This window comes from Oncorhynchus clarkii, chromosome 33, assembly GCF_045791955.1.
Source record: "Oncorhynchus clarkii lewisi isolate Uvic-CL-2024 chromosome 33, UVic_Ocla_1.0, whole genome shotgun sequence".
Classification (NCBI taxonomy): Eukaryota; Metazoa; Chordata; class Actinopteri; order Salmoniformes; family Salmonidae; genus Oncorhynchus; species Oncorhynchus clarkii.
Genome location: NC_092179.1, coordinates 39,203,143 through 39,215,642, shown reverse-complemented (window position 1 = coordinate 39,215,642; position 12,500 = coordinate 39,203,143). Strand labels below are relative to the sequence as shown.

The window sequence follows — 12,500 nt, the reverse complement described above, 5'->3', positions numbered from 1 at the left end:
TTCTGTCCTACTGTTGGCCTCCAATTAGGAAGGAGATCTCCCTGTTCTGTCCTACTATTGGCTTCCCATTAGGAAGGAGATCTCCCTGTTCTGTCCTACTGTTGGCCTCCAATTAGGAAGGAGATCTCCCTGTTCTGTCCTACTGTTGGCCTCCCATTAGGAAGGAGATCTCCCTGTTCTGTCTGTCTGTCTGTCTGTCTGTCTGTCTGTCTGTCTGTCTGTCTGTCTCTCTGTCTGTCTGTCTGTCTGTCTGTCTGTCTGTCTGTCTGTCTGTCTGTCTGTCTGTCTGTCTGTCTGTCAGGAGAAACCCCTGTTTCCCCAGTTAATAATGTGTCTGATACTTACATAGTGGACTTTCAGTTTGTCTATGTTTCTCTTCATGTTAATTGATGTGAACTGAGCAGCATTACTCCATCCTAAAGTCATCCAGCCCATCAAGCAGAAACACATCACAGCCCTTGATAACACATCCATGGCCCTCAACGTCACACTGAAGATCCCTCAAAGCTCAATAGTCCTCAATCGGTGTACGGTAACTTCAGTCAAAGTCCTTGACTTGAGTTGACTTAACGAGACCGCCTTGTAGCTGAGACGACCCAAGTCTTGTTCTTCTGTGTCTGTCTGACTGATGCTGAGGCTAAGACAGACAAGTATTTATATAGTTGAGGCAGAGGCAGAAACGATAGAGGTGTGAGGTTGTGGGTTCTCTGACTGAGCGAAGTTTCCTTTAAATCAAACACCAACACACGGCCGCTCATTAACACCTTTTTTTTAGCAGCAGCAGAGCAGGGGGTCTTGGGTTGGAATCCCTAGGAAACAGGTAGTTTTGACACACTCTGGGGAAGTTCTTTGGTGATGTGGGTATGATGAGGGGGAAGAGGAAGAGAATCAGGAGAAGGTATGTGGGGAGGGGGATGTCTGGGTTGATGTCATCTTAGAATGAACGCTTGTCTGCATCCCAAACGGCACACTATTCCCCTACGTAGTACGCTAAGTTTGACCAGAGCCATGACGGGCGCGTCGTGATTAGTGGTTCTAGCTGATCAACTAATGAAACTGTGGTGTTTCCTCTGACTGGCTTTGTAGTAAATGATGTATGGTTTGATGTAATACTGAAACTAACACCAATGCCATCATGCTCTTATTAGATACTGCCAAAACTGAAATATACCATCTGTTGGTCTCTGTAGGCGTAGTTCTCTTTCATCATTGTAGGTCTGCCTCCCAAATGGCACCCTAGTCCCTATATAGTGCACTACTTTAGACCAGGGCCCATGGCGTGCCATTTGGGACATATCCCTCATTTCTGTAGGGAATACAGTGTATGTCTCTTTCGTCAGCGAATGAATAAGCTTGATAGACAGTTGAAAGTTGAAGTCATAAGATATTATCAATACATGTAAACTACATGATCAACAGTGCAGTGCCTTGCGAAAGTATTCGCCCACCTTGAACTTTGCGACCTTTTGCCACATTTCAGGCTTCAAACATAAAGATATAAAACTGTATTTTTTTGTGAAGAATCAACAACAAGTGGGACACAATCATGAAGTGGAACAACATTTATTGGATATTTCAAACTTTTTTAACAAATCAAAAACTGAAAAATTGGGCGTGCAAAATTATTCAGCCCCCTTAAGTTAATACTTTGTAGCGCCACCTTTTGCTGCGATTACAGCTGTAAGTCGCTTGGGGTATGTCTCTATCAGTTTTGCACATCGAGAGACTGACATTTCTTCCCATTCCTCCTTGCAAAACAGCTCGAGCTCAGTGAGGTTGGATGGAGAGCATTTGTGAACAGCAATTTTCAGTTCTTTCCACAGATTCTCGATTGTATTCAGGTCTGGACTTTGACTTGGCCATTCTAACACCTGGATATGTTTATTTTTGAACCATTCCATTGTAGATTTTGCTTTATGTTTTAGATCATTGTCTTGTTGGAAGACAAATCTCTGTCCCAGTCTCAGGTCTTTTGCAGACTCCATCAGGTTTTCTTCCAGAATGGTCCTGTATTTGGCTCCATCCATCTTCCCATCAATTTTAACCATCTTCCCTGTCCCTGCTGAAGAAAAGCAGGCCCAAACCATGATGCTGCCACCACCATGTTTGACAGTGGGGATGGTGTGTTCAGGGTGATGAGCTGTGTTGCTTTTACGCCAAACATAACATTTTGCATTGTTGCCAAAAAGTTCAATTTTGGTTTCATCTGACCAGAGCACCTTCTTCCACATGTTTGGTGGGTCTCCCAGGTGGCTTGTGGCAAACTTTAAACAACACTTTTTATGGATATCTTTAAGAAATGGCTTTCTTCTTGCCACTCTTCCATAAAGGCCAGATTTGTGCAATATACGACTGATTGTTGTCCTATGGACAGAGTCTCCCACCTCAGCTGTAGATCTCTGCAGTTCATCCAGAGTGATCATGGGCCTCTTGGCTACATCTCTGATCAGTCTTCTCCTTGTATGAGCTGAAAGTTTAGAGGGACGGCCAGGTCTTGGTAGATTTGCAGTGGTCTGATACTCCTTCCATTTCAATATTATCGCTTGCACAGTGCTCCTTGGGATGTTTAAAGCTTGGGAAATCTTTTTGTATCCAAATCCGGCTTTAAACTTCTTCACAACAGTATCTCGGACCTGCCTGGTGTGTTCCTTGTTCTTCATGATGCTCTCTGCGCTTTTAACGGACCTCTGAGACTATCACTGTCATGTTGTGTCTTGTCTCTGTCCTTTCCCTTCACCCTGTCTCCCTCTGCTGGTCGTATTAGGTTACCTTTTCTCCCCCGCTTTCCCCCAGCTGTTCCTTGTCTCCTCTTGACTACCTCGTCACCCCTTCTCCCACCTGTTCCCCTTTTCCCTCTGATTAGTCCCCTATATCTCTCTCTGTTTTTGTTCCTGTCCTTGTCGGATTCTTGTTTGTTGTGTTTCATGCCTGAGCCAGACTATCGTCATGTTTGCTGTAACCTTGTCCTGTCCTGTCGGAATCTGCCGGTCTATCTGAGCCTACCTATGTTTGGTTATTAAAGAAGCTCTGTTTAAGTTAATTCGCTTTTGGGTCCTCATTCACTCACCGTAACAGAAGAATCCGACCAAGAATGGACCCAGCGACTTCGGATCCTCTCCACTCAGCCGTCGGGATCCAGGGAGCGATGCTAGGCAGACACGAGCAGGAAGTGTCTGCTGCTCGACATGCCGTTGAGACCCTGGCCACCCAAGTCTCCAACCTCACAGAACAGGTTCACCATCTCCGCCTCGATCCACCGGCCACTTCCAGGGCTTTCGAATCTCCGGAGCCCAGAATCAATAACCCGCCGTGTTACTCTGGGGAGCCCACTGAATGCCGCTCGTTCCTCACCCAGTGTGATATTGTGTTTTCTCTCCAGCCCAACACTTACTCCAGGAGCACTGCTCGTGTCGCCTACGTCATATCTCTCCTTATTGGACGGGCTGAGTGGGGCACGGCAATCTGGGAGGCAAGGGCTGAGTGTACTAACCAGTATCAGGACTTTAAGGAGGAGATGATACGGGTTTTTGATCGATCTGTTTTTGGGGAGGAGGCTTCCAGGGCCCTGTCTTCCCTATGTCAAGGCAATCGATCCATAACAGACTACTCTATTGAGTTTCGCACTCTTGCTGTCTCCAGTGGCTGGAACGAGCCGGCCTTGCTCGCTCGTCTTCTGGAGGGTCTCCGCGCAGAGGTAAAGGATGAGATTCTCTCCCGGGAGTTTCCTTCCAGCGTGGATTCCTTGATTGAACTCGCTATTCGCATTGAGCGACGGGTTGATCTTCGTCACCGAGCGCGTGGAAAGGAGCTCGCGCTCTCCGTCGCCCCCCTCTCCGCATCACTACCATCTTCCTCTGCCGGCTCGGGTGCTGAGCCCATGCAGCTGGGAGGTATCCGCATCTCGACTAAGGAGAGGGAACGGAGAATCACCAACCGCCTCTGTCTCTATTGCGGTTCCGCTGGTCATTTTGTCACTTCATGTCCAGTAAAAGGCCAGAGCTCGTCAGTAAGCGGAGGGCTACTGGTGAGCGCTACTACTCCTGTCTCTCCTTCAAGATCCTGCACTACCTTGTCGGTCCATCTACGCTGGACCGGTTCGTCAGCTTCCTGCAGTGCCTTAATAGACTCTGGGGCGGAGGGCTGTTTTATGGACGAGACCTGGGCTCGGGAACATGACATTCCTCTCAGACAGTTAAAGGAGCCCACGGCCTTGTTCGCCCTGGATGGTAGTCCTCTCCCCAGGATTCAGCGTGAGACGCTACCTTTAACCCTCACTGTTTCTGGTAATCATAGTGAAACCATTTCTTTTTTAATTTTTCGTTCACCTTTTACACCTGTTGTTTTGGGCCATCCCTGGCTAGTTTGTCATAATCCTTCCATTAATTGGTCTAGTAATTCTATCCTCTCCTGGAACGTCTCTTGTCATGTGAAATGTTTAATGTCTGCTATCCCTCCTGTTTCCTCTGTCTCTTCTTCACAGGAGGAGCCTGGTGATTTGACAGGGGTGCCGGAGGAATATCACGATCTGCGCACGGTGTTCAGTCGGTCCAGGGCCACCTCTCTTCCTCCACACCGGTCGTATGATTGTAGTATTGATCTCCTTCCGGGAACCACCCCCCCCCCCGGGGTAGACTATACTCTCTGTCGGCTCCCGAACGTAAGGCTCTCGAAGATTATTTGTCTGTAGCTCTTGACGCCGGTACCATAGTCCCCTCCTCCTCTCCCGCCGGAGCGGGGGTTTTTTTTGTCAAGAAGAAGGACGGGTCTCTGCGCCCCTGCATAGATTATCGAGGGCTGAATGACATAACAGTGAAGAATCGTTATCCGCTTCCTCTTATGTCTTCAGCCTTCGAGATCCTGCAGGGAGCCAGGTTTTTTACTAAGTTGGACCTTCGTAACGCTTACCATCTCGTGCGCATCAGGGAGGGGGACGAGTGGAAGACGGCGTTTAACACTCCGTTAGGGCACTTTGAATACCGGGTTCTTCCTTTCGGCCTCGCTAACGCTCCAGCTGTCTTTCAGGCATTAGTCAATGATGTCCTGAGAGACATGCTGAACATCTTTGTTTTCGTTTACCTTGACGATATCCTGATTTTTTCACCGTCACTCCAGATTCATGTTCAGCACGTTCGACGTGTCCTCCAGCGCCTTTTAGAGAATTGTCTTTTGTGAAGGCTGAGAAGTGCACTTTTCATGCCTCCTCCGTCACATTTCTCGGTTCTGTTATTTCCGCTGAAGGCATTAAGATGGATCCCGCTAAGGTCCAAGCTGTCATTGATTGGCCCGTCCCTAAGTCACGCGTCGAGCTGCAGCGCTTTCTCGGCTTCGCGAACTTCTATCGTCGTTTCATCCGTAATTTCGGTCAGGTGGCAGCTCCTCTCACAGCCCTTACTTCTGTCAAGACGTGCTTTAAGTGGTCCGTTTCCGCCCAGGGAGCTTTTGATCTCCTCAAGAATCGTTTTACATCCGCTCCTATCCTTGTTACACCTGACGTCTCTAGACAGTTCGTTGTCGAGGTTGACGCGTCAGAGTTGGGCGTGGGAGCCATTCTTTCTCAGCGCTCCCTCTCTGACGACAAGGTCCACCCATGCGCGTATTTTTCTCATCGCCTGTCGCCGTCGGAACGTAACTATGATGTGGGTAACCGCGAACTGCTCGCCATCCTGTTAGCCCTAGGCGAATGGCGACAGTGGTTGGAGGGGGCGACCGTTCCTTTTGTCGTTTGGACTGACCATAGGAACCTTGAGTACATCCGTTCTGCCAAACGACTTAATGCGCGTCAGGCGCGTTGGGCGCTGTTTTTCGCTCGTTTCGAGTTCGTGATTTCTTATCGTCCGGGCTCTAAGAACACCAAGCCTGATGCTTTGTCTCGTCTCTTCAGTTCTTCAGTAGCCTCCACTGACCCCGAGGGGATTCTCCCTGAGGGGCGTGTTGTCGGGTTGACTGTCTGGGGAATTGAGAGGCAGGTAAAACAAGCGCTCACTCACACTCCGTCGCCGCGCGCTTGTCCTAGGAACCTTCTTTTCGTTCCCGTTCCTACTCGTCTGGCCGTTCTTCAGTGGGCTCACTCTGCCAAGTTAGCCGGCCACCCTGGCGTTCGGGGTACGCTTGCTTCCATTCGCCAGCGTTTTTGGTGGCCCACCCGGGAGCATGACACGCGTCGTTTCGTGGCTGCTTGTTCGGTCTGCGCGCAGACTAAGTCCGGTAACTCTCCTCCTGCCGGCCGTCTCAGGCCGCTTCCTATTCCCTCTCGACCGTGGTCTCACATCGCCTTAGATTTTGTCACCGGACTGCCTTCGTCAGCGGGGAAGACTGTTATTCTTACGGTTGTCGATAGGTTCTCTAAGGCGGCTCATTTCATTCCCCTTGCTAAGCTTCCTTCTGCTAAAGAGACGGCACAAATCATCATCGAGAATGTTTTCAGAATTCATGGCCTTCCGTCAGACGTCGTTTCGGACAGAGGTCCGCAATTCACGTCTCAATTTTGGAGGGAGTTTTGCCGTTTGATTGGGGCTTCCGTCAGTCTCTCTTCCGGCTTTCACCCCCAGTCTAACGGTCAAGCAGAACGGGCCAATCAGACTATTGGTCGCATCTTACGCAGTCTTTCTTTTCGTAACCCTGCGTCTTGGTCAGAACAGCTCCCCTGGGCAGAATACGCCCACAACTCGCTTCCTTCGTCTGCGACCGGGCTATCTCCTTTTCAGAGTAGCCTCGGGTACCAGCCTCCGCTGTTCTCATCTCAGTTCGCCGAGTCCAGCGTCCCCTCCGCTCAGGCTTTTGTCCAACGTTGCGAGCGCACCTGGAAGAGGGTCAGGTCTGCACTTTGCCGTTATAGGACGCAGACTGTGAGGGCTGCTAATAAGCGTAGAACTAAGAGTCCTAGATATTGTCGCGGTCAGAGAGTTTGGCTCTCCACTCAGAACCTTCCCCTTAAGACGGCTTCTCGCAAGTTGACCCCGCGGTTCATTGGTCCGTTCCGTATTTCTCGGGTCATTAATCCTGTCGCAGTTCGACTTCTTCTTCCGCGATACCTTCGTCGCGTCCACCCGGTCTTCCATGTCTCCTGCATCAAGCCCGTCCTTCGCGCCCCCGCTCGTCTTCCCCCCCCCCCCCCCCCCATCCTTGTCGAGGGCGCACCCATCTACAGGGTCCGTAGAATTTTGGACATGCGTCCTCGGGGCCGTGGTCACCAGTACCTCGTAGATTGGGAGGGGTACGGTCCTGAGGAGAGGAGTTGGGTTCCCTCTCGGGACGTGCTGGACCGTGCGCTGATCGAGGATTTCCTCCGTTGCCGCCAGGTTTCCTCCTCGAGTGCGCCAGGAGGCGCTCGGTGAGTGGGGGGGTACTGTCATGTTGTGTCTTGTCTCTGTCCTTTCCCTTCACCCTGTCTCCCTCTGCTGGTCGTATTAGGTTACCTTTTCTCCCCCGCTTTCCCCCAGCTGTTCCTTGTCTCCTCTTGACTACCTCGTCACCCCTTCTCCCACCTGTTCCCCTTTTCCCTCTGATTAGTCCCCTATATCTCTCTCTGTTTTTGTTCCTGTCCTTGTCGGATTCTTGTTTGTTGTGTTTCATGCCTGAGCCAGACTATCGTCATGTTTGCTGTAACCTTGTCCTGTCCTGTCGGAATCTGCCGGTCTATCTGAGCCTACCTATGTTTGGTTATTAAAGAAGCTCTGTTTAAGTTAATTCGCTTTTGGGTCCTCATTCACTCACCGTAACAATCACAGTGCAGGTGCATTTATACGGAGACTTGATTACACACAGGTGGATTGTATTTATCATCATTAGTCATTTAGGTCAACATTGGATCATTCAGAGATCCTCACTGAACTTCTGGAGAGAGTTTGCTGCACTGAAAGTAAAGGGGCTGAATAATTTTGCACTCCCAATTTTTCAGTTTTTGATTTGTTAAAAAAGTTTAATGTCGTTCCACTTCATGATTGTGTCCCACTTGTTGTTGATTCTTCACAAAAAAATACAGTTTTATATCTTTATGTTTGAAGCCTGAAATGTGGCAAAAGGTCGCAAAGTTCAAGGGGGCCGAATACTTTCGCAAGGCACTGTATATCCTATCTATTTTATTATCATCAACTATAGTTTACAGATAGTTCATATTTTACCACTGCATTGTTTATTTATGGTGAAAGAAAATGGACTTTTTCTTTGTATTTATTTATCTAGGCCAAAGAGCATTGTGTCTGCTGGCATTACAGAGGCACAGATAGCAGAGCAGTGGAGAATGTCTCTCTCTCTCTCTCGCTGTCTCTCTCTATCTCACTGTCTCTCTCTCTCTCTCTCTCTCTCTCTTTGTCTCTCTCTGTCTCTCTCTCTCTCTTTTTCTCTCTCTCTCTGTCTCTCTCTGTCTGTCTCTCTCTGTTTCTCTCTCTCTCTTTCTATTTGTCTCTCTCTGTCTCTCTCTCTCTTTCTCTCTCTCCCTCTAACTCTATCTGTTTCTCTCTCTCTCGCTCTCTCTCTCTCTCACTCTGTCTCGCTCTGTCTTGCTCTCTCTCTCTCTCTCTCTCTCTCTCTCTCTCTCTCTCTCTCTCTCTCTCTCTCCCTCCCAGTCAGTGTGCTAGCATCCTACAATGGCACCCTATTCCCTATTTAGTGCACTACTTTTGACCAGGTAGTGCACTATGTAGGGAATAGGGTGTCATTTGAGACCCATGCTGTATCAGCACTCAGAAGAGACGGGCCCTATGTGGTGTGAAACAGGAAGGGGCTTGGGCTGTCACTTAGGAGTAACACTGTCACAGAGCATTTCTTAGAAGACTTCTGTGTTGCTAGATGCTAGATGCTAGTTGCTAATGCTAGTACAGATAGATTCTGATGCTATCTTTCATTGACACCCAGGCTTTTTCAAAGGGGGGACAGCGGCATTACATTCAGACAAATATTGATGTTGAAAGAATGTGGTTTGATTGAATTATCTATTGAAAATTGTTTATTTTCATGAACCACTTTTGCTTATTCAGGCTAGTTGCTAGTTGCTAGTGCATAGATGCTTCTCAGTTTCCATGAGAGAGAAATGGTTAGGGTTGAGGGTGTCACTCTGTCACCTCAGAAAGGATGACAGGTTGGGGTTTCAGCGTAGGTCGGCCGCGCAACCCCATAACACGTCAGGTGACAAAACGGAATGGTGGGATCTGAAATAAAGGTTCCTACAACACACTCATCCTGCGACAACACGAATGAATGACCTCACCTTTACAATTCCAGAACCCCGGGACAACACCGAATGAATGATCTCACCGTCATAGTTCCAGAACCCCGGGACAACACCGAATGAATGATCTCACTGTCAATAGTTCCAGAACCCCGGGACAACAACGAATTAATGATCTCACCGTCATAGTTCCAGAACCCCGGGACAACACCGAATGAATGACCTCACTGTCATAGTTCCAGAACCCCGGGACAACACTGAATGAATGATCTCACCGTCATAGTTCCAGAACCCCGGGACAACACCGAATGAATGATCTCACCGTCATAGTTCCAGAACCCCGGGACAACACCGAATGAATGATCTCACTGTCATAGTTCCAGAACCCCTTGGACAACACCGAATGAATGATCTCACTGTCATAGTCCCAGAACCCCTTGGACAACACCGAATGAATGATCTCACTGTCATAGTTCCAGAACCCCGGGACAACACCTAATGAATGACCTCACCGTCATAGTTCCAGAACCCCGGGACAACACCGAATGAATGATCTCACTGTCATAGTTCCAGAACACCGGGACAACACCTAATGAATGACCTCACCGTCATAGTTCCAGAACCCCGGGACAACACCGAATGAATGACCTCACCGTCATAGTTCCAGAACCCCGGGACAACACCGAATGAATGATCTCACTGTCATAGTTCCAGAACCACGGGACAACACCGAATGAATGACCTCACAGTCATAGTTCCAGAACCCAGGGACAACACCGAATGAATGATCTCACCGTCATAGTTCCAGAACCCCGGGACAACACCGAATGAATGACCTCACCGTCATAGTTCCAGAACCCCGGGACAACACCGAATGAATGACCTCACCGTCATAGTTCCAGAACCCCGGGACAACACCGAATGAATGATCTCACTGTCATAGTTCCAGAACCCCGGGACAACAACGAATTAATGACCTCACCGTCATAGTTCCAGAACCCCGGGACAACACCAAATGAATGATCTCACAGTCATAGTTCCAGAACCCCGGGACAACACCGAATGAATGACCTCACAGTCATAGTTCCAGAACCTCGGGACAACACCGAATGAATGACCTCACCGTCATAGTTCCAGAACCCCGGGACAACACCAAATGAATGATCTCACAGTCATAGTTCCAGAACCCCGGGACAACACCAAATGAATGATCTCACAGTCATAGTTCCAGAACCCCGGGACAACACCGAATGAATGACCTCACAGTCATAGTTCCAGAACCCTGGGACAACACCGAATGAATGATCTCACATCTTTACAGTTCCGGAACCCCGGGACAACACCGAATGAATGATCTCACATCTTTACAGTTCTGGAACCTCATTCGGGAAATGATGTGACTGAGCACAATTCAATTTACATCAGGGAAATAAAATGACGAAATGAACCCAATACTCAAATATCCCTTACTCTAAGAACAACTGTAGGTCTACTTAGAAATAACAGCACTTCAATAACATAGAATCCTAATTGGAAACTGGGTAAAAATAAAACACATTTTAAAATGCCAGAACCAAGACATGTAACAGGATATATTCTCAGGAGAATTTATTCCCAGGATATAAATACAGTACATTTGATCCATTGATTGTGAACTATGATGTCAAATCACATAGTACTACATCACCACTGTTATAAGGACCAACGGAAATTCCCTTCATACAAAGTTGATAAATATTCACTACTATAAATAATTACATGACATAATTACATTGCACTTACATTTAAAATAAATATGTTAAATTTAAGTTTAAGTAAATTTAAGTCCTTTAAGTTAAATAAATAGCACCGTGAACAAGCCTGGTGACCAGTAGGTGAGGAAGCTGTGAGACAGTTGTTAAGTTTACGTTGGGAAAGTGACTGTTTACACCTTTCTTCAGGTATCCACTTCTCCTGTTTTTGACTGCACTACAAGATTATATCATTCAATTCATGAAAACACGCCCATTTCAGGTAATATATGAAATTATATGGATTCATTTACTTCTACCCAATGCCTTTTATGAAGGTGCTCGGTTGAGTTTTCATTTCAGCAGGTTCTGCTCTTGAAGTGGATACCGGCAGTGAAATGACATCACACCTTCCTAATGTATTACAGTCTGTAGTCTCCTCTGTCTTCCTAATGTATTACAGTCTGTAGTCTCCTCTGTCTTCCTAATGTATTACAGTCTGTAGTCTCCTCTGTCTTCCTAATGTATTACAGTCTGTAGTCTCCTCTGTCTTCCTAATGTATTACAGTCTGTAGTCTCCTCTGTCTTCCTAATGTATTACAGTCTGTAGTCTCCTCTGTCTTCCTAATGTATTACAGTCTGTAGTCTCCTCTGTCTTCCTAATGTATTACAGTCTGTAGTCTCCTCTGTCTTCCTAATGTATTACAGGCTGTAGTCTCCTCTGTCTTCCTAATGTATTACAGTCTGTAGTCTCCTCTGTCTTCCTAATGTATTACAGTCTGTAGTCTCCTCTGTCTTCCTAATGTATTACAGTCTGTAGTCTCCTCTGTCTTCCTAATGTATTACAGTCTGTAGTCTCCTCTGTCTTCCTAATGTATTACAGTCTGTAGTCTCCTCTGTCTTCCTAATGCATTACAGTCTGTAGTCTCCTCTGTCTTCCTAATGTATTACAGTCTGTAGTCTCCTCTGTCTTCCTAATGTATTACAGTCTGTAGTCTCCTCTGTCTTCCTAATGTATTACAGTCTGTAGTCTCCTCTGTCTTCCTAATGTATTACAGTCTGTAGTCTCCTCTGTCTTCCTAATGTATTACAGTCTGTAGTCTCCTCTGTCTTCCTAATGTATTACAGTCTGTAGTCTCCTCTGTCTTCCTAATGTATTACAGTCTGTAGTCTCCTCTGTCTTCCTAATGTATTACAGTCTGTAGTCTCCTCTGTCTTCCTAATGTATTACAGTCTGTAGTCTCCTCTGTCTTCCTAATGTATTACAGTCTGTAGTCTCTGTCTTCCTAATGTATTACAGTCTGTAGTCTCTGTCTTCAGTCAGTCAGTTGGTGGTTCTGTCTGGTCTCAGTTCTGTGTGACCTTCTCGGCTCTCTGATGGAGAATGGTCCCCAGATGGGAAGCTCTCTGGTAGACCTCTTTGAACTCGTTCACAGCCTTCCTCTGGACAACAGCATCGTTGGTCTAAACAGAAGTCACAACATACATTTAGAGAGACGTCATCATCTTGACCTGACCAGTGGAGTGTCCACTCTTGGAAGACGGCATTCAGACAACAATGGACTGTTAAAAAACGACACACAAGCACACATTTACTCACTCAC

The 12,500-nt window shown here is 47.3% G+C and overlaps 1 protein-coding gene across 1 annotated transcript in view; it reads right to left on the bottom strand.

The window, feature by feature from the left end:
* The window catches only part of LOC139392870 (interferon gamma 1-like), a 3,364-nt gene extending 2,890 nt beyond the window's left edge, over positions 1 to 474 (bottom strand). Inside the window, exon 1 of the mRNA XM_071141184.1 lies at positions 346 to 474. Coding sequence (XP_070997285.1) covers positions 346 to 474 — 129 coding nt within the window. The remainder of the gene's footprint in view (positions 1 to 345) is intronic.
* Between the last annotated feature and the right edge of the window lie 12,026 nt (positions 475 to 12,500).